The sequence below is a fragment of the Oncorhynchus tshawytscha genome, linkage group LG28 (genome assembly GCF_018296145.1).
Source record: "Oncorhynchus tshawytscha isolate Ot180627B linkage group LG28, Otsh_v2.0, whole genome shotgun sequence".
Classification (NCBI taxonomy): domain Eukaryota; kingdom Metazoa; phylum Chordata; class Actinopteri; order Salmoniformes; family Salmonidae; genus Oncorhynchus; species Oncorhynchus tshawytscha.
This window is the reverse complement of record NC_056456.1, coordinates 36845505-36868847: the sequence shown is the minus strand read 5'-3', so window position 1 is coordinate 36868847 and position 23343 is coordinate 36845505. Positions and strand designations below refer to the sequence as shown.

Here is a 23343-nt window from a genome sequence, read left to right as displayed (position 1 = left end):
AACCGTCTGGTTGAGCAATTTCTTTCTCAAAGAATTCTTGCTTTTTAGCCTTTTTACATTGCAACTATTTATCTTCAGTATTCCTACTCTTCAAGGTCTCTACTAATGGTGCAATATGAATCCCTCACCAACTGAATTCCTGCCTTTATCCCAGATCTTTGGTGACTGATTTTGAGTGTTTTTACAGCCTCTGAGTGGGTAAAATTAGAGTGCCCCAACACTGAACTGAAAAAGGACACATATTATATAAATTATCGCAGGAATGCTGGGAGGGGGGGGGGCTAGGTTTAAAGGGTTAAGAAAGACCAGAGAGCCTCACGCTCGTGTTCACTGCAGTTCAAAACAACCACATGAGTAATATTGGTTAATTGAATACTAAGGGGTGTGACATGCTTCTTGTCCTTGAGTACAACAGCTGAAGCCTGTAGACTCCGATGCTCCTCAGGACCATTGTACTCGTGCATCATCTCAGTACATTTATCTAAATAGCTCATCTCCTTAACAACACAAGTAGTACCTAATTGGCCTTGACCACGAGTTCTTGTTCTTCAAGCGTATTACTCTGTTCCTGGTTGGAATGAAGGCATGCAGACAGGCAGACACTTCGGCTCTCTGGAACCTCTCCAGATGGTTGGGTTTGGTGGCAGCAGTGTAGCTGACCCAATATGAACTCATCAACCAGGACAACACTCACGTAGAGTTAAACAAGACTCTTTAAGGCTTCAAGGCAGTTCATGAAAAAGATTTTCCTTTCTTTTTTTGTTTTTCCACGGGTGTTTGCTGGAGCGATCTCGGATGCTCCATGTGTCCAATATTATTTTTATTTAACTAGGTAAGTCGGTTAAGAACAAATTCTTATTTACAATGACTGCCTACCCTGGCCAAACCCTCCCCAAGCCCGGACGATGCTGGGCCAATTGTGTGCTGCCATATGGGACTCCCAATCATGGCCGGTTGTGATACAGTCTGGAATCAAACTAGGGTCTGTAGTGAAGCCCCAAGCACTGAGATGCAGTGCCTTAGACTACTGTGCCACTCGGGAGCTCCAATATGTCACTTCTGCTTTTTCATTTATATTATTATTTGCGTAGAGCTGGCGCTCATGGTGCCAGAATATGTCTAAGCACTCCTCCAAGCCGGAATGTATCTCAGCACTCCTAAACGTTGCCTTCTGATTTAAAATCACTGCACCCTCCTGAACTTCACCTCCAATTGACTCTAAACTTTTAACCTCAACCTACTTTAATAACACCTGGCGGTGCTTTGCCTCAACATAATGCTTTAATAAAACCTGGCTGTGCTTTGCCTCAACATAATGCTTTAACACCTGGCGGTGCTTTGCCTCAACATAATGCTTTAATAATGCCCGGCGGTGCTTTGCCTCAACATAATGCTTTAATAACACCTGGCGGTGCTTTGCCTCAACATAATGCTTTAATAACACCCGGCGGTGCTTTGCCTCAACATAATGCTTTAATAACACCTGGCGGTGCTTTGCCTCAACATAATGCTTTAATAATACCTGGCGGTGCTTTGCCGCAACATAATGCTTTAATTATAAGGAATGACGCTGGAGAATAGAAGCAGGTACGGGGAGTTGACATTTAATTAGGAATGGACAGGCAACAGGACAGGAACAGCGTCAGAACTGGGAAACACAAAGACAGATGACAAACTATGCAGCAGTGGGGAACAGAGCTGGGGAACTGACAAACACAGGGGAGGTAATAAACAGGTGATTGCGTGAGTCCAATATTGCTGAAGCGCGTGATGAGGGAAGGCAGGTGTATGTAAATGATGGTGGCAGGAGTGCGTAATGCAGGGCAGCCTGGCGCCCTCGACTACCAGGGGGGAAGAGCAGGAGCAGGCGCGACAATAACACCTGGCGGTGCTTTGGCGGTGCTTTGCTTCAACATAATGCTTTAATAAAACCTGCTGTTGCTTTGCCTCAACATAATGTTTTAATAACACCTGGCGGTGCTTTGCCTCAACATAATGCCTGGTGGTGCTTTGCCTCAACATAATGTTTTAATAATACCTGACGGTGCTTTGCCTCAACGTAATGTAACAGTTTTTTTTCCTTCAGTTAAAGCAATAATCATTCCCTGTGTCTGACCTCTCGCACAGAAGGGAAACACCTTGATGGTGCGACACAAAGGGAAGGAGGGTTTGGTGGGGTCCCGTGTGGCTCTGTTGGTAGAGAATGGTGCTTGCAATGACAGGGTTTTGGGTTAGATTCATCACAGGGGAACCATTACGGGGGTGGGGGGGATATGAGAATGTATGCCCTTGCTACTGTAAGTCTCTCTGGATAAGAGTGTCACCTAAAATGTCAAATGATTGTGAGCGTTTGTTGCTGGGCGCAGTTGAGTGTTTAGTCTTCTTACAGAGAGAGAGCTTTACAAGTGAGTCTCAGCAGCCTCGTGTAGCCTAATGTGGGAGACCCAAAGTGTACAATCTATCACATTTAACAGGCTTACAGCAGGACTGGCAGGGACTCCATGTGGACTCAGGAATTGGAATGCTGAAGCGAAACAGGCAGTCAAAAGTGCTGCGTGTGTATCTTTCTGGGGTTGGTGTGTGTCTTTAGGGGGTTGGTGTGTGTCTTTAGGGGGTTGGTGTGCGTCTTTAGGGGGTTGGTGTGTGTTTGGGAATATGTCATTGTGTGGCTGTTTGAGTCTGATTTGAAATGAATGTGCCTGTGTGTCTTTATTTGTTTTGTTGGGAGGTGTATGACCTCCCCATCCCCTGTAATACTGAACAACATAGAAAGAGCCTTTGATAAATATATTTTCAGGTGTGAAGAAGGAAACGAAACACAACGCGTATTTAACTTCTTAGGAAAACAGACCTAAAGTTCATTACAAACATTACTTGGTCATCCAAAGTCAAACATTTTTATTTTCCAATAGCACACAATATTTAACATACATCCAGTTAGGACTATAATGAATGAACAGATAATGTTGTCATTAGAACAATCATTAGAACAATCATTAGAACTTCAAGATGGCCTGATTGATTCCCTTATGATTCCACAGATTCTTCCTCATTATACAGAATTTTAGGAAAGGAAACCTATCCAGAGGTCAGAATAATCATCGCTATAAAGCTTGATTGCGGCCTTGCCTTGGTTTCAGGCCTTGCCTTGATTTTAAAAGCCCCTGAGAGAAACTGGTGTGGTTCTGGTCTCAGGATTATGTTAGGGAGATATGAAATTCAGTCTTCACTCAGAAAGTTTTAATCTTTTGTAAACCATTCGGTTCCGGCTCATCTCTCCCAAGATTGTGAGGCGTAGACGATAAAAGAGGTCTGCCAGAATGTGTTTGGCACATGCTAACCCACATTGATCTGCCCTCTGCTTTATAAGAGTCTTCTGAGGGAAGCCATGCGGTGGTGCTGGTGGCAGGTTTGTGGGTTGTTGCTTGCGGCATGCAGCCCTATAGGTGGAATAGGCCTGTTTGTCTTTCTGGGGTTGATGAGTGAGGCATGCAGCACTAAAGGTGAGAGGCCTGTTTGTCTTCCCTTGGCTAACAGTACATGGTCATTTTGCTTTCGCTTCACTGCCCAGTCGACAGAGGCTCACCTATTCCAAGGCTGGCGAGCCACCGATGCTAATCACCTCCATCTAAAATATAGAGAAGGTGGGGAGGGGGCATATGAACACATAATTTATCACCCAACTCTGTGATACGACACACGCTGGAAATAGATTGGACATTACATGGGCATGAGAGGCCACAGGTTTCTTGCTCTCCCAGCACTTCCTGCACCTTAAGGGTAATTCATTATAGTAGCCTGAGCATTACACTCAAATCAGAGGCCCCAGATTCCACCTTCGACAAGGACATACAGACAACCTTCCACTCATCCAGTATAATTACCTGCAGGTCCATGTTGTCCCTGGCGCTGAAGGAAGCAGACAGCACGGGGGACGCGAGGTATCGACTCACTCCAACATTAGGGGATTTTCACCGACCGGTGCGAAGTCGGTTGCACACGTTTAATCCATTTAGGTTGTCTACTGCTTTAAATTGACTGATTATGTGGATTAATTAAGCCCATTAAGGCACTCTAATTTGTGGGCTGGTGCCGGCGCTGTGTCTGCAAAGAAAGTGTCTTCTCGTAGTTGTTGGCTTGCTTTAACCTCTTGATGCTACCCATCCCGGATCCGGGATCGTGACTACGGCTCAAGCTCATTAGCATAACGCAAAATGTGAAAATATTCTTAGACATATTTAACCTCCACACCTACACAAGTCCAATAGCTCAAATGAAAGATAAACACCTTGTTCATCTACCCAGCAAGTCAGATTTCTAAAATGTTTTACGGCGAAAACATAGCACACATTTATATTAGACCACCACCGAAACAAAATGCAAGCGGCGGCCATTTTGTCCCAGAAAATATAAAATTTAAAAGTAGGATTAAAAAATAAATAATTCACTAACCTTTTGAAAATCTTCATCAGATGACAGTAATATTACATGTTACACAGTACATTTTTTTTTTTCATAATATGCCATTAATATCCATAAATCTCTGTTTACAATGACGACATTTCAAAAAATGCTACTCAAAATGTCCGGAGAAATTATGATAGCTCGGACAGATAACGTCAGATAACAAGCAATAAACATGACTAAATATACATGTTCTACATATAGTTACAAAGATACACTTCTTCTTAATACAACCGCTGTGTTACATTTATTTTTAACGTTACAGAATTCGTTCACTAGTCTATGCTATGAGTCGGCGCTCAGATATTAGCAGTGTCTCCTCTACGTTTGGAGTCCACAGAAACCCAAAATAACCACATAAATATTCCCTTACCTTTGATGTTCTTCGATCAGAAGACGTAGAAGGAGTCATACTTACCCAATACATCGTTTGGTTTCAAGTTGTGCGTCTTTGTATTAGCATATGCTAACAGCTTCAGCTGAAATGCACCCAAAATAACTTCTGCTCCTTCTGGTCCCGCACTCTTGCGCAATCAAACTTCAAAATTACATATTATATGTTGACTAAACTGGTCAAACTAAGTGCAGAATCGAGCAAAATGATGTTTTTATCATGTAAAACAATGATCATCGCTTTCAACTGGTGTCTATTGGAAAAGAACGTTCTCCAAATCGGCCGCGCAGAGTGCATGTATGTGAGAGTGAACCGGGCATTTTCGCCCGCCAAAGGATGAGGAGCCCGAAATTCAAACAATGAACGTGCCAATTGAAAGCAGACATCGCGCTGAACAAATACATACTGTTCCCAGATCGGTAGCTGCCTGGGAAGGGTGGGGGCGATGACGTCAAAGTTGACCCAACTTTTCTCTTGACAAGAGAGAGTTTGGGAGAAAGGCTGCCCTGAGAGTTCTGCTTTACATACAGACATAATTTAAACGGTTTTAGAAACTTTAGAGTGTTTTCTATTCAATAATTATTATTATATGCATATATTAGCAATTTTGGAAAAAAATATTTTCAGTTTACTATGGGCACGCACTTCCTCCAACGGGGGCAGTATTGAGCCATAAGCTCAAGAGGTTAAGGAGACACTGGTGTGGGGCAGTATAGACTTCCAGATTGATTGTTAGCCAGAGTTGTAAGGATGACGCATAGATGTACTGTAAGCAATGCTAATGTTCAAATACATTTCAGGCAAAAAAAAGTTGACCATATGGTATTCTCCTTTGCCTTTCACTGACAATGCATTGTTTGACAGCGCATGTAATTCCAATTTAACACCCTGTTCACAGCACTATACGTAGTGTATCTGGTCAGTCAGACTACAGAGACATGGCATGGAGACAGGGCTCTGGAATGACCTGTGGCTCTTAATACTTTTATGCAGGCCACAGTTTAAGTTGATTTTACATACAATTAAGCACGTATAGAAGTGCATTTGTGAGGCGGTTTCCCCTCGCCTATGTTTATACCACAAGTCCTCATAAACAGTTTTTGTTGTTGTTTTGTGTGTAGCTTGTGAGGGCAACGGAGGTCAAAGGCAATCACATTCAGACCTTCTGGAGGGTCCGTCATAGCCTTAACACGGGCCTTGCTGTTATTAAAATGAAACTTACAATGGAACCAGATTTCAGACCGTTTTGTCCCCAGGGAGGGACACTCATTTGACATGCTAATTATTCTAGTTTATTGCCATTAGTGTCAGCCAGAGTAACACTGGCACAGCACCTTGATTATATTTAATACCACAAAACAATTTTTTTGCAACTGCATAAAATAAATGGACTGCAGTATTACAATCAAAAGACAATGGGTTCTTTGTTCACACTACAGAGGTTGAATACTCATTTAAGGTTATGCTGTGAATTTACACTAACACTACCACTACTACTGTTGGGCCAGTAACTGAACAGTTGCTGGATCAAATCCCAGAGCTGACAAGGTAAATCTGTCACTCTGCCCTTGAGCAAGGCAGTTAACCTACCGTTCCCTGGGTGCTGAAGATGTCGTTTAAGGCAGCCCCCCCTTACCTCTCTGACTCACATTTCAGTTGAAGGCATTCAGTTCTACAACTTACTAGGTATTCCCCTTACTGCTGCTTCTATTGTGTAGTATTGTTTCACTGATCTCAGGCCACCAATACATCTTCCATACTACATAAACAATGCCTTCAGAAAAAATCAATACACGAAGACAGTACAAAGATACAGGCATCCATCCTAACTCAGTTGCCGGAGAGGAAGGAAACTGCTCAGGGATTTCAACATGAGGTCAATGTTGACTTTAAAACAGTTAAAGAGTTTAATGGCTGTGATCATGTTGTGAGTATGTTTGTAATTGTTAAGGACTGGAGAATTTCAGGAAAAACAAAAAAACTGAATGGAGCTAGACACAATAGCTACATAAAATACCCCATAATGACAAGGTGTTACAAATCCCTTTTGGCCCGACAGTCTAGGGGGGGGGATGATAATGAGACCCGTAACATAACTCATGCAAATTATAATTGTGACAAAGTGTGAATGAAATAACCATGACAACTGAAATTATACCGTCAAACTCAGGGTTTATTGTGAAACACATTGTAATGGGGGGAGCAGGAAAAGGGGCTGAGCTGGACCCAAGGAAAGAAACAATAAGCATCCAAGACACCCCTAAGCTAGACTAGCCTAATTTAACAGCTAACTAACCAACCAAAAATACAGTGGGTGGTCAGCCCAGTTCTAACTAGTGTTTTTAATAAAGTCTACCTACGGGTAGTGTATGCCCATGGGCGACTTGTCTTGGTTTCCCCTTTTTCCACCAGCAATCAAACACTATAACCAAAAACAATACTCACAGGAGATGACAAAGTGATTTGGAGGTGCTCAAACAAAAGAGAGGTTAAGACACAATGAGAGAGTGAAACACAGCAATCTACATACATGGCATTTACAGAGAGATTGAGCTCTAGAGCAAACAACTGATGGGGTTTTTAAACCAAGAGAAAGGAACTGTGATAGGGTAGTAAACAGGAGGAGGTGTGTCTTCTGATTGATGATTGATTGTTGACTCATTGGGGAGTGATGATGTTCACCTGTGAGGGGAGAAGGAGAGAAAAGAAACACACACAGGATACACACACAGGATACTTGTATCTGTAACACTTGTATCTGTAACACAAGGTAAAAACATGTTTTTAGAAATGTTAGCAAATTTATTGAAAAATACATTTACATAAGGATTCACACACTTGAGTCAATACTTGGAGAAGCTCATTTGGCAGTGATTACAGCTATGAGTCTTTCTGGGTAAGTCTCTAAGAGTTTTACACACCTGGATTGAGCAACATTTGCCCAATTTAATTTTTTAAAATTCTGCCAAATGGTTGTTGATCATTGCTAGACACCCATTTTCAGGTATTTCCATACATTTTTTAAAGTAGATTTAAGTCAAAGTTGTAACTTCGCCACTCATGAACATTCACTGTATTATTGGTAAGAAATTCCAGTGTAGATTTGGACTTGTGTTTTAGGTTATTGTCCTGCTAAAAGGGCAATTCATCTCCGAGTGTCTGGTGACAAGCAGGTTGAACCAGGTTTTCCTCTAGGATTTTGCCTGTATTTAGCTCCATTCTATTTATTTTTTATCCTGAAAAACTCTCCAGTCCTTAACAATTACAAGCATACTCTCAACATGATACAGCCACCACTATGCTTGAAAATATGGAGAGTGGCACTCAGTAATGTGTTGTATTGGATTTGCCCCAAACAATCCTTTGTATTCAGGTAAAAAAGTGAATTGCTTTGACAACTTTTTTGCAGTATTACTTTAGCACCTTGTTGTAAACAGGATGCATGTTTTGGAATATTTTTTATTTTGTACAGGCTTCCTTCATTTTTCTCTTTCAATTAGGTTAGTATTGGGAAATATCTACAATGCTGTTGATCCATCCTCAATTTTCTCCTATCACAGTCATTAATCAACTCTGTAACTGTTTTAACATCACCATTGTCCTCATGGTGAAATCCCTGAGCAGTTACCTTCCTCTCTGGTAACTGAGTTAGGAAGGACTCCTGTATCTTTGTAGTGACTGGGTGTATTGATACACCATCCAAAGTGTAATTAATAACTTCACCATGCTCAAAGGGATATTCAATTTCTGTTTTTTTTTTACCCATCTACAAATAGGTGCCCTTGTGAGGCATTGGAAAATCTCCCTGGTATTTGTGGTTGAATCTGTGTTTGAAATTCACTGCTCAACTTAGGGATCTTACAGATAATTGTATATGTGGGGTACAGAGATGAAGTAGTCATTCAAAATCATGTTAAACACTATTATTGCACACAGAGTGAGTCCATGCAACTTATTATGTGACTTGTTAAGCACATTTTTACTCCTGAATTTATTCAGGCTTGCCATAACAAAGGTGTTGAATACTTAATGACTCAAGACATTTCAGCTTTTCATTTTGTATTCATTAGTACAAAATTTGAAAAATTGGGATGTTCCCCAATGCTGGAAGAGGGGCCTGTGTGAAAAAAATTGGGAACCCCTGACTTAGCAGACGCTCTTATCCAGATCGACTTACAGATAGATAGGTGGGTCAACCACATATGACAGTCATAGTAAGTACAATAAGGGGGGGGAGGGCTCCCCTGTAATTGGTAATGGTGAGAGGTTAGCATGTCTTAGGGTTATGATCTTTGACCCTCTGTAACTTTCTCACTCATACAATATTTACATTAATTTCTCTTGGACACAAAATAATCTGAAACACAACCAAAACGAACTGCAAATGCATCCAGAAAGTTTGTAGTCACCAGCTTGATGTAGTCATTGTGTGGTATGAATATGAGACCAAATTCAAAACTATACATTAGTTTATTTCTAAGAACCTTTAGGGATGTCAATAATGTTGACCTCTTCTTGGCTACAACACAATGCTCCTTGAGGGACATTTTGTTTTCTGTGTTTGTATCTCCTCTTTCCAAGGCTTTTAAAGTTAATGAGCAGAGTCATGATTTACCCGATCAGTCTTACAGTCGACTGTTTGGGGAAATCAAAGGATGCTTAATGGGTTCAATCGAACGCTCTTTGAACCCATTTAGTGCCCTTTCACCAGATGAACAGTTATTTTATGGACCAAAGCGTTGTTTAGAGCCAAAAGGGAGTGGATGAAAAGCCTTGCATCCATCGAAGATTTGACATTTCCTCTCCAATTCTGACCTTTTCCTGCTTAAAATGCTTTTGATTAAATTGGTCTCTGCCTCTAGGCCAAACTGAAAAAAGTTGCTTATGACGCAGAGGCCTCAACAGCAGCAGGAATAAAGAGTCCCAAGCAGTCCAATCCGTAACCAATTTCCTGGTAATTCCCACTGTAAACATAATAATTATGGTAATGTTTGGGACTAATCTATATCAAAATACTTTGAAATGTGATAATACCCCCTTGTTCGCTAGTGCCTAGTTAACCCTAACCCACAATACATAGGGGAGTGGGAAGAGACCAACATTTATCAAATCATCACAGGATTGTCTTTGGAGAGACAAAGGCAGAGACGGATTGAGTGAATCTTGCTGTCATGATTAGCTGCCATGAGATTAGTGATTGATGGCTGAAACCTGGAAGTTGTTTTTAGGCTTCAGTAATGTTTTTTTCTGATGTTGTTTGAGTGCGTCACGCTGGCATAAATGTTTCGGGAGACAGGCACAGGAATGCGTAATAGTTTTTTTTATTAAGCCCAAAGTACAGCGTGCCGTGTAAAGGTATGAAGACCAAACAAACACGCAACAAAACACAGGGTAGAAACCCAAACAAAAGAGAAAAAAAATAAAATTAATAGTAAAATGTATATTTTTTTAAAGAATAACACGTGGACCAAATAAACAAGTTTCCACAGAGACAGACACTTTGGAGGAGTACCTTGAATAAATAACACAAGCACACAATGATTAACACACGGGACGAGTCCCGTCATCATCTGCGCAATCCACAATGGCACAAGAGCCAAAACCCACAGCACAGGTACTCACATGCACCAATGGACATTGTAACAACAATGGTCAGCCCAATAGAAACCAAAGGACACACTTATACAAGTACTTATACAAGTACTAATCAGTGGGGACAGGTGTGCGTAATGAATGTTCCAGAGGGATCCGTGACAGAGTGGCTGCAAACACTCCGATCCCCTATATCATGTCAGCACTGAGGCTTTTTGAACCCGGATTGCTGTCAAAGTGTCTGTCTCCGTGGAAACTTGTTTATTTGGTCCACGTGTTATTCTTTAAAAAAATATACATTTTACTATTAATTTCTTTTTTTTTCTTTGACTTGTTGGGAAGGGCCCTAAGTAAGCATTTCACTGTTTACACCTGTCTACACCTGTTTACAAAGCATGTGACAAATAACATTTGATTTGATATTACGGGTAGCCATTGGGAAACAACGCAGACGGTGAAATAAAAACAGCTCATGTTTGTGCGGAGCAAGAATCCCAGCGGGTACTGTGTGTGTGTGTGTTTCTATAGTGTGTGTGTTTCTATAGTGTGTGTGTTTCTATAGTGTGTGTGCATGAGTATGTTCCTCAGAATCCAGCCATGTCAAGACATGTGACATGTATCCCTGATGTCGCATTGTGCCTAACAGAGGAGGCTGGTGGCAGGCACTATAGGAGTACAGCTCATTGTAATGTCTGGAATGGAATTAATAATGGAAGGAGTCAAACGTGGTTTCCATATGATGTGTTTTATGGAACGGGGCTCCCGAGTGGTGCAGTGGTCTAAGGCACTGCATCTCAGTGGTAGAGGTGTCACTACAGACCCGGGTTCATTTCCAGGCTGTATCACAGCCGGCCGTGATTGGGAGTCCCGTAGGGCGGCGCACAATTGGCCCAACGTCATCCGGGTTTGGCCGGGATAGTGCGTCACTGTAAATAAGAATTTGCTCTTAACTGACTTGCCTAGTTAAATAAAGGTAAATATATATATATAGCTCCTCCCACCAGCCTCCTCTGGTGCCGACCAACTGTTTACAATTGGGGAAAAATCTATAAAATGAGGACTCCTAAATAGTAGCTAAGCACTTTCTGTTTGTCAGAACATGCCTGTCTGGGAAAAGCCACTCCATCTCATTCCCTTCATTGTCTTTCTCTGATTCCACTCTAATGCCACTGTGTTCCCTGTGTCTGAGGAGCAAGAATGACATTCTAAAGGTTATTCTCTCTCGCTTCCTGTCTTTCTATGCCCCCCCCTCTGTTACCTTTCTCTTTCATCGACTGCACACGTCGTCTCTCCTTCCCTGCTTATTGCCTCGGCAGGTTACCGCCATCAACACAGCTATGAGCAGGAAGAGGGAGCAGCGTGTTCTCGTCATGGTGGTAGTTATGGTGATGGTGTACCTGATGTGCTGGTTGCCGTATGGGGTCATGGCCTTGCTGGCCACCTTCGGACGCCCTGGCCTGGTCACCCCCGAGGCCAGCATCGTCCCCGCGATCATGGCCAAGACCAGCACGGTCTTCAACCCTGTTATCTATATCTTCATGAACAAGCAGGTGAGATAGATAATCATGCTCATCACTGTTAGAACGGAATGGTCATACTTGCAAAATTCTCAGGTTTTCCAGAAATCAAGGTTGGAGGATTCTGGGAATTTCTGGAAAACCTGCGAATTAGGGGAAAGGTTACAGCTTCATAACATAACATTACACCATGGGGTCATGTACATCTTCATAACTAGTTGAGAGAGACACTCTCGTAATCATCCACATGAATACAAAGTGAAAACATTAAGATCCACAACATTTATTCCATGGGACACAGTACACCTTCAGTACACCTCCAGTTGATGTTCAGTGCACCTTCAGTACACCTTCAATACATCTTCAGTACATATTCAGTACACCTTCAGTTGACCTTCAGTACACTTTCAGTACACCTTCAGTTGACCTTCAGTACACCTATAGTACACCTTCAGTACACCTTCAGTTGACCTTCAGTACACCTTCAGTACATCTTCAGTACACCTTCAGTTGACCTTCAGTACACTTTCAGTACACCTTCAGTTGACCTTCAGTACACCTTCAGTACACCTTCAGTTGACCTTCAGTACACCTATAGTACACCTATAGTACACCTTCAGTACATCTTCAGTAGGCCTTCAGTATTCCTTCAGTCCTCTTTCAGTATTCCTTCAGTATTCCTTCTGTACACTATCAGTACACCTTCAGTACACCTTCAGTACACATCAGTATTCCTTCAGTATTCCTTCAGTATTCCTTCAGTACACCTATAGTACACCTATAGTACACCTTCAGTACACCTTCAGTACACCTTCAGTACACCTATAGTACACCTATAGTACACCTTCAGTACATCTTCAGTAGGCCTTCAGTATTCCTTCAGTCCTCTTTCAGTATTCCTTCAGTATTCCTTCTGTACACTATCAGTACACCTTCAGTACACCTTCAGTACACATCAGTATTCCTTCAGTATTCCTTCAGTACATCTTCAGTACACCTTCAGTACACATCAGTATTCCTTCAGTACACCTTCAGTATTCCTTCAGTACACCTTCAGTATTCCTTCAGTAGATCTTCAGTCCTCTTTCAGTATTCCTTCAGTACACCTTCAGTAGACCTTCAGTACACCTTCAGTATTCCTTCAGTAGACCTTCAGTATTCCTTCAGTACACCTTCAGTATTCCTTCAGTAGATCTTCAGTATTCCTTCAGTATTCCTTCAGTAGACCTTCAGTATTCCTTCAGTAGATCTTCAGTATTCCATTATCCCATCTGTAAATAGCCCATCCAACTACCTCATCCCCATATTGTTTTATTAACTTTTCTTTCTCTTTTGCACACCTCTATTTCCAGTATTTCTACTTGCACATCATCATCTGCTCATCCATCACTCCAGTGTTAATTTGCTAAATTGTAATTACTTCTCTAATATGTCCTATTTATTGCCTTACCTCCTCACACCATTTGCTCACACTGTATATAGACTTTTTCTATTGTGTTATTGACTGTACGTTTGTTTATTCCATGTGTAACTCTGTGTTGTTGTTTTGTGTCACACTGCTTTGCTTTATCTTGGCCAGGTCACATTTGTAAATGAGAACCTGTTCTCAGCTAGCCTACCTAGTTAAATAAAGGTGTAATATATATATATATATATATATATATTTAAAATTACACATAGTGCCGCTTTGAGTTTTCAAGAGCTATCTAACGAGCTGGCTATCTAACGAGCTGGCTATCTAACGAGCTGGCTATCTAACGAGCTGGCTATCTAACGAGCTGGCTATCTAATGAGCTGGCTATCTAATGAGCTGGCTATCTAACGAGCTGGCTAGCTTACGAGCTGGCTATCTAACGAGCTGGCTATCTAATGAGCTGGCTATCTAACGAGCTGGCTATCTAACAAGCTTGTGTGTGCAGAGAGGCACCAGAATGAAAATAAAAACACGTCTTACCTTTTTTGTAGTTAATAAATCCAATGTGAAATGTGATAACTATAGTCTCCTTAACTAGCATTGATAAAGTGAATCCATTGTTCTCTAGTAAAAAAATAAAATCTCTCTCCCTAATTTCTCAATCACGTATGTAAACGTCATTAACTACAGTAGTCTACGCTTGCTTCGGGGGGGGCAAGTAGCCTACACACACACTGGTACTGGCAGGCAGACACTGGAATTAGTTTCTGAGTGACACTGAGGGATTTGTGTAGAGGCTTTGTTATGTTTTTTTTTTTTTTTTTGTGGAAAGGAAGAAAAAAAATCCCAGAACATAAAAGATCGTCATTAACTGATTCCCATGCTTTTAAAGTAATGCTTCCTGGAAACAGTGTAGATCACTATCATTCTCAGCTTTGGTTCTGTTCCATGAAAAATGTGGTTATTCTCTGGTTTTTGGTTCTTTTCCCTGAACCGGTTCCAACCCTTGTATTGTGTGTGTTATTTTTTTAGTTATTATGCTCTTTGGACCAGTGAGTCAAATAAAGGGGTTTTGAACAGTGGTCAGGGCAAGGAAGTGAACTGTCATACAGACAGTTGCTTCAGTATAGCTAAACTCCTGGAGTTGCCTCGAGGGGAGATCCCATTGTTGCATACCTATCAAAGAGGTGATTAATAAAATATCCACAAACACACAAATAATTGATCAGTACGAATTCTGATATACTATATCCCCCCCACACTGTTTTGTTATCAAATGTATTCCACTCGCGGACAAATAAAGCAGTCTATTTTTGTTGAGTTATTTTGATCGGAGGTTTTATGTTTGAGTAATACGAGGAATAAATACACAGTGAATAATGAATAACAATTAGTAAAAATAACATGGCTATTGTAAATGCAGGGAGTACCAGGTAATAACATGGCTACTGTAAATACAGGGAGGTAATAACATGGCTACTGTAAATACAGGGAGCACCAGGTGATAACATGGCTACTGTAAATACAGGGAGGTAATAACATGGCTACTGTAAATACAGGGAGTACCAGGTAATAACATGGCTACTGTAAATACAGGGAGGTAATAACATGGCTACTGTAAATACAGGGAGTACCAGGTAATAACATGGCTACTGTAAATACAGGGAGTACCAGGTAATACCATGGCTACTGTATACACAGGGAGCACCAGTACCGAGTCGATGTGCCGGGGTATGAGGTAATTGAGGTAGTTATGTACATACAGCTCCATTAACTTTTTCCTATGAGACCAGCGTTGTGTGTATCAAGCGAAACTTTTACTCAACAGTAAAACCCTGGTGTTCACAGTTGAAAACCCTCTATATCTTAATTGTAGGTTTATTGCTCACAAGCTCGCTATTAATGATATAATGCTACGTAATGACAGTATGAATGCTCCAATGTCTCATCGTGCCTCTTTCAAATCATACATCCCACCAATGGCTGACCTTAAAGGATGTTTTGAGCCCGTTCATCGGAGACCGGAATGTCCTGTATGTCATTTTCAGTCTTCAATTCCTCCCAGCCCGTAACAATGGAAACTGTGAGTTGAGGCGAGTTGAAGACTAAAAATGCTGTACAGATACAAGTAGCGACAAGACCATCGAAGACAACAGTATGGCACTGTGTATATGGTGAGTACAATTAGCTTCTTCTCTCCCTCTTAGTACAGTGAAGGTGGCCGTGGGATGTTGCTGATGGGGGATTGTTAAAATGGCTACAAAAACGAGCGTACAGATGCAGGGTCTTCATTTGATCACCCTGTTTTTTTTTCAAGAAATGTCCTGCACAGCAGATAATGCAAGAAATGTCCTGCACAGCAGATAATGCAAACTTGTAGTGTATTTGAGGTTTAAAAAGGCTTCTAAAGTTTGTAATTTCCACTTTAAAATGTCAGACATCAATTGTCCCGACTAAACGTTTATCAAACCCCAACCAAAATGTCCATTAATTATAATCCAAACAATAATTCACATTTCCTATTGCTTATGAGGTAAGGAAACAAATATCCAAATGATGTTGCTGAACTGTAGCATTTTGTTTAGAGTTGCTACCTTTATAAAGGCCCAGTAAAGGTGCTGCCAAACAAAGTGAAAATAGTCTGCGGTTAAAAGAATGAAGCGCTTGAAGCGTTTTAAAGGTTATACATCTGACATTTCTACTGGCAAATCAAACATGTAACATTTCCACCTCAATCACATATCGGTAGTAATGACGGAGAAAAACTGTTGTCCAGCTGTGTACATCTCCCCACTTTTATGATCAGTTCCTGTCAGCGAGGTCATTCACATTACAACTCTTGAGGGGTTTAGGACACATTTCAGCTGAAGGCATTTCTAGTTGTACAACTGACTAGGTACACCCACCCCTTTACCATTCCCTTTCTTCCTCAAGTCCTTTCAACAGTTGGCTCACAACACTTTTTGTGAATAAAATTGTCTATATACACTGGCTATACCAAACATTAGGAACACAGTTTTTGCCTTACAGAAAAGCCTCAATTTGTCTGGACATGGACTCTACAAAGCGGCAGGGTAGCCTAGTGGTTAGAGCGTTGGACTAGTAACCGGAAGGTTGTAAGTTCAAACCCCCGAGCTGAGCAAGGTACAAATCTGTCGTTCTGCCCCTGAACAGGCAGTTAACCCACTGTTCCTAGGCTGTCATTGAAAATAAGAGTTTGTTCTTAACTGACTTGCCTAGTTAAATAAAGGTAAAAAATAAAAAATAAAACGTGTTCCACAGGGATGCTGGCCCATGTTGACTCTAATGCTTCCCACAGTTGTGTGAAGTTGGCTGGATGTCCTTTGGGTGGTGGACTGTTCTTGATACACATGGGAAACTGTTGAGTGTGAAAAGCCCAGTGGCATTGCAGTTCTTGATATAAATCAGTGTGCCTGGAACTTACTACCATACCCTGTTCAAAGGCACTTAAATATGTTGTCTTGCTGATTCACCCTCTGAATGGCACACATACACAATCCATGTCTCAATTGTCTCAAGGCTTAAAAATCCTTCTTTAACCCGTCTCCTCCCCTTCATCTACACGGATTTATGTCGATTTAACAAGTGACATCAATAAGGGATCAACGCTTTCACCTGGTTTCACTTGGTCAGTCTATGTCATGGAAAGAGCAGGTGTTCTTAATGTTTTGTATACTCTGTGTATTTCCTTTAAAATTAGTGTGCAACGCTGTCATCAAGGCAATGTGTGACTATTTTGAAGAATATCAAATATAAATATATATTTTGATTTGTTTAACACTTTTTTTTGGTTACTACATGATTGTGTTTTTTCATAGTTTTGTCTTCAATATTTTTCTACGATGTAGAAAATAGTAAAAATAAAGAATGAGTAGGTGTGGCCAAACTTTTGACTGGTACTGTATATGTACCCATTGATGTAACTTATAAATGCCTCCATGAGCTTAGTTCAATTGTCGTATGCCATCAGAACACAAAATATAAGCTGTTTTACTCCAATGTTTGTAAACAATGTAAGTATAAAGAAACACCGTATAGCCTCAAAACATTACAAATATGACTTTGACATCATGGATGGTCAGTCATTTTGGGGCAGCAGGTAGCCTAGTGGTTCGAGCGTTGGGCCTGTAACTGAATGGTTGCTGGATTGAATCCCTGAGCTGACAAGGTAAACATTTCTGTCGTTCTGCTCCTGAACAGGCAGTTAACCCACTGTTCCACGGTAGTCCATCATTGTAAAAATAAGTATTTGTTCTTAACTGACTTACACGGTTAAATAAAACAAGTGGGAGTACTCTTTGTTATTGTTTCAATTACTGATTGTAGCTTTAAAGGTAGTTTTACCTTTGTCAATTTCCTTTGTCAACTAGAAGGTTCGGATGGACTCCCGGCCTTATATAAACTGCTGTGTTTGCAGAGCCAGCCTTGGAGCTAACCAACTCCTCCACCCCTCTTCGTGACATACCCCTCAGGTGTTTTTCAACCAGTGCCAATGAAACATTTAGATCTAGCTTCAGTGCACTGAACCAGACCAGAACAGTCAAAGTTCATTACAAACTTTCCCACAACTTCTCTCATTCCACCTACGTATCACAGTTCTTTCCGTCCTGGTCTTAGACCCACTATTTGATGTTTCCCCCTATATCACCCATACAGTATTATGGCCTTTTGCTGTCTCCTGTTCTGCTTTCCACCTCTCACTCACCTATCCTATCCTCTCCCCAGTCGAGTTTGTGTTTTGACAGCTGACAAAAACCAGGGGATGCTCAACAACAAGATCATAGAGGTTCTATCCACCTCATGCCAGTCTCTAGCCTCTCCGATATGACATCATGAGATGGGGATTGTGGATCTTTGTTACTGTATCTTGGTTTTGTCTGGATTATCTTTTCTCTGTCTGTGTGTGTGTGTGTGTGTGTGTGTGTGTGTGTGTGTGTGTGTGTGTGTGGGGGGGGTGTCTCTGTTTTAGTGATTTCCGTCTGAAGAGGTAACAGTGCCGTAGGGCTCTCTACTTTTTGACTTCTCTTGGGGAAATGTAGTAGACTATAAGTATACATGAAATATGCTGAGTATACTAAGTACACTACGTTTTCTCAAGGGAGGTGACGTCAGTGCCCTTAAGATGGCGGTACAGGACGGGAGGGTTGTGAAAGTTCAGCCTGGGCCATAGGATTTTTCTACTAAGGTCTCTGTCTCCATCTGAATGTGTGCATGCCTGGAATAAAAACAAACCAATGGCCTAATTGTTACGCTTTTAAAACGGGATCTGGAGTTTTTTAATAATTCAATCTGTCTGCTTTCAATAAATTAAATATCTGAGCTGTGAGTTTTTTACTTTGGAGTGAAACGTGCGATAGATCATCTGTAGTTTCCTGATCATTGTGGGTTTTAAATATAGATGGCGTGTTCATGCATAATCCAATCTATTTCTGTTGATAGGCAGAATCATATGCAGAAAAGTCCCTTACACCTTCGGTAAAATATGGTGGTGGATCTTTGATGTTATGGGTCTATATTGCTTCCACGGGTCCTGGGGCCCTTATTAAGGTCAACAGCATCATGAACTTTACCCAGTACCAGGACATTTTTGCCAAAAACTTGGTTGTCTCTGTCAGGAAGCTGAAACTTGGCCGGAGGTGGATATTCCAGCAAGAAAATAACCCCAAGCACACATTCAAATCCACAAAGAAATGGTTAATGGACTACAAAATAAACATTTTGCAATGGCCATCTCAGTCTCCGGACTTGAACCCTATTGAAAACCTGTGGTTTGAATTAAAGAGGGCAGTCCATAAGCACAGACGAAGGATATCAAGGATCTGGAAAGATTCTGTATGGATGAATGTTCTAAAATCCGTCCCAACATGTTTTCCGATGTCATAAAACATTTTAGAATAAGGCTCAGTGTTGTTACCCTCGCAAGGGGAGGGTGCTGCAAACAGGGGTGTTTTTTTTGTTGAGAATACAATATAGTTCAGTATTTGTATTATTTAATGTATACAATATTTTTTGCTAATCTTTATCAAGGGTGCCAATAATTATAGACCTGACTCCATCTAGTCCATTATTGTAATCATTGCTCAACTCTCTGGGACGGGACTATGATGTAGTGGTTAGGGTACGGTTGAGAAAATAAGTCTCTGTTGTCCTCTTACCTCAGCAGGCTTTTTCCATTTAAGGTCACCAGTACCTCACATTAGCAAACACTTATCCAATTGAAAAAGCTGAAATTGTTCCATTCTTGATTGAGAATGTAATTAATTCAGCATTTAATTCCATTTGGGAAATGCACAAATAATTAGTGTCTCTCAGCTTTGTTCCACATGAAAAGGAAACGGAGGTCTCCAATCAGACGGCTCTGAATTGCTCGTAATTATCGACCATTGCACTTCTCAAGAGAAAGAGAGCGGGAGTCATGTGTCACGGAGCGAATTAATTTCCCTGGTGAGAAAGGCTCAACTTGTATGGACCCCTTGTTTGTCAGCAGGAAGTTGGAGAGTTTATGTGATTGTGCCTGCGGAGATGTGATTTTTGTAGCTCAGTTGGTAGGGCATGGCGCTTGTACAGGGTAGTGGGTTCGATTGCCGGGACCACCCATACGTAAAATGTATGCACGCATGACTGTATGCTAAATGGCATATATTAGCCTCAAGCAGGTACACTTGTATCTCTAAGTAGTCTTCGTGGAGTTGGGGTAGGTAACAACTTGAAGTAGGTACATTAGTAAATGGTCCTTAAACCTTAACACTGCTGTTTGCAATGAATAAAGGCTAACGATAGTACATACATAATTTGTTTTCCCCATTTTAAGAAAGGCAATGACTGGATGTGTTTTCTAGCCTGACCATTCCTTAGTTGATCAATCTGATAATACAGAGCCAACAGATGATCTACTGTCTCTGCATCCTTCTGTTTGTCCATCTGCATGTTGGGTGTGTGTTTGAACATGGGCGTGTGTGTGTGTGTGTGTGTGTGTGTGTGTGTGTGTGTGTGTGTGCACTGGTATGCCAGTTCCACAGGTGTTTCCGAGCGCTGCTGAGGTGCCAAGAGCCTCAGCGGGGTTCCAGCCTCAGGAACTCCTCCAAGGCACCGCCCAAAGCCGCCCGAGGCAGTGCCCGCAAAACCAACCAACACAACTTAACTTTCATGGTTGCTTCCCTTGGGCAGCCCACCAGCGACGTCCCCCAGCTGGGGAATGCAACCCTGGACTCAGCCGCCCCTGCTTACTCTGACATGGTCAGGCCCACCATTGTGTCACTAGTGGCCCACTACAACGGCGTTCTGGGGCGAACAGGCGTTACAACCCCTAGGAACCAATTACAGGGAAGGGAGGAGGATCCAGAGGAGTCATCAAAGTGGATTTAGTGCTGTCAGTATGATGGACAGCAGGCTATAAAATCTGAATGCCTCCGGACTCTTTGGAAGGGGAGCCGCAGGAGCTGCTAGTGCATCTTGAGGAAGGACATCAATCTGTCTGGGTCTGCACAAGCTTATACATTCTGTCGTCGTTTACTAGCTCAAATACGCCTATGGACCGAGAGTGGGGAGAGAAGGGAGAGAATGGTGCGAAGAACCCCAATTTATTTTGTGCAATTTCTAATGTTTTGTAAAATATATTAGTTCCATGACATGTCGATGTGATTTCACCCCGTCAGTGTACCTTTTATAGTGCAAAAAAAGAGAGAGATGAAGAGTGTATTTTTGTACTGAGCGGAGATTGGAGTCACAGATTGTATTGTATTTGTATTGTATTTCAATTATTTTCAGGAGACACATTTCAAAGGTGTGTTTCAAAGGTGTGAAGATGACAAAGCGCTCAGAAAAAAAGCAAAAAAAAACCCCACAAAAGGTAACGAGCAAATTGAACTGTTAATGAATTCTGAGCATTGATCTATTGCTGTATAACATTTTCTATCAAATATTTTAAATTGATTTCATCACTCGACACTTAAAACGTATTCAACTGTAACTAGTCACACGTTACTTGTTGTATATCATTTATCATAAACATAGGTAGCATGTCTGGTATGTATATTTCTTCATTTTATGTAAATATGCAAAAAAGTACAAAAAAACTACTTAAAACGTATCACCAGGTGATAAAATGTGGAGGCTGGAGGTCCAGGGTTAGAAAAAAGGCTTCCAAAAAGTTTCTTTGGTTACACAGTTTCTTTTCTTACACCAAACTTGGCATGATCATCAATTTCACAGTATTATTCCAACCTCATAGTGTGAAAATCACGTTTTTTTAAATTGCACTGGGCCTTTACAGCATTATGATACAATAGTTTGTTTCTTTTCATGTGTAATATGATTGCAGATTTTATGATTTAGGCCTACGATTAGCTAGGTGTCGAGACAGAATGTGTTTTACTGTAGACATGGTTCGATATCAACCCACTAAATTAGAATTGCTAACGTTAACATGGGCGTTACTCGCCACCCGTCATCTTGATTGGTAATCAGCAATTACCCTTTTTTTATCACTACCACTACATCCCTGGTTACATTTCTTTTTGCCAGTTTGTGTTACCCACATTTGGTCAAAACAAGGGACTTCCCGGTTAAGCCTGTAATGACGTGAAATGATTGTAGTACACTTCTGTCGCATTGTAAAATGCTTCAAACAACGCAGGCCTCATCTATATAAAAAAATACTTTGAAGTTATCAATTAAAAGGTCTGACAGTAATTACCTGGAAATTATACAGTGATAATATATGAATTACTGCTAGCTACTTGTACTGCTAGCTAGTTTGTTTACTTTGACTAATTGGTCTAATTTGAATATCAGTTAAGTACAAACTATGAAAACAATCACGTTTACATCATACCCAATTGAAGAATGAAGAATGACAAAGTGCGCGGCTTGTTATGACATGACGGTACAAAGAGGAAGTAGAGGAGTCGTTAAGAGCATGTGATCATATGAGTTTTACTATTACTGGCCTTGAGCCTTACATCATTTACTGTAGATGTTGCACCCCAACTTTTGAGGTTATGCCCAGTTCTTCTGGTGGAAATTAAAATGTGGATTGGCGCAGCAGTAAGGAAGCCCAATGGCCCACTTCATGTATAATGAGTGCAGAATGAACAAAACACACTTTCTGAATTATTTTCATTTTAACTGGAGCACATTGTTGTTCAAATCTGAAATATATATTTTTTAAATGTAACCTTTATTTAACTAGACAAGTCAGTTAACTTATTTACAATGAGCTGACAGGAGTCCCACATTTGCATATTGTTTGAAATGTGTTTGTTTGCTTAAAATCAGAGAGGTTGATGTTACACCATTTTTTAAATATTAACAATAGAATGGTTATGTAGGAGTTATTAAATGCTTGAATTGACCACGATGAATGTGTAACCATTTGTAGTGAATATTATCTCACTGGGGGGAAAAAAATCATTCAACACTGTACATAGATGTGACCTTAACTAACTGACCACAGAGACAGTTGACTATGGACTGTATGACTGTATGTTTGTTTTATAAATAAATAAATGGACAGACCAGTTACAGTACTTAAATAATGTTACAACAAAGTGAGAAGAATTTCATACTGTTTTGACGGTTGCGGTTTAATAAAGTTTTTTTTATTTTTAAACAATGTCTTCTGTTGTTGATGTATTCTGTACAGAGCTGCTGTTCACACTGGGCCCAATGAAAGTACAAACAAGTATCTGATAACTGTAAAATAAAGTTATATAGAGGTGTTACACAATATGCAGACCAATGATAATAAGGTAGCATTATCTGAGCTGGAACGACCCATAGGGCAGAAGCCTATCTCTGTAGTGTGAGGTATCTTGATGAAAAGTACACCCCCCCTGGACAGATCTAGTCTATCACAAGGCCTTACACCCCCAATCTATCTCCTTAGTGCCAAGTAGAGAGGCATCAGGTCCTTTAGAGTCTTCGGTATGACTTGACCAAGG

The 23343-nt window shown here is 41.0% G+C and overlaps 1 protein-coding gene across 1 annotated transcript in view; it reads left to right on the top strand.

The window, feature by feature from the left end:
- The window catches only part of tmtopsa (teleost multiple tissue opsin a), a 51458-nt gene extending 30203 nt beyond the window's left edge, over window positions 1-21255 (top strand). The window contains exons 3-4 of the mRNA XM_024392127.2: window positions 11767-12000; window positions 20414-21255. Of these exons, the coding sequence (XP_024247895.1) occupies window positions 11767-12000; window positions 20414-20767 (588 nt within the window). The 3' untranslated portion in view covers window positions 20768-21255. The remainder of the gene's footprint in view (window positions 1-11766; window positions 12001-20413) is intronic.
- Window positions 21256-23343: the final 2088 nt, after the last annotated feature.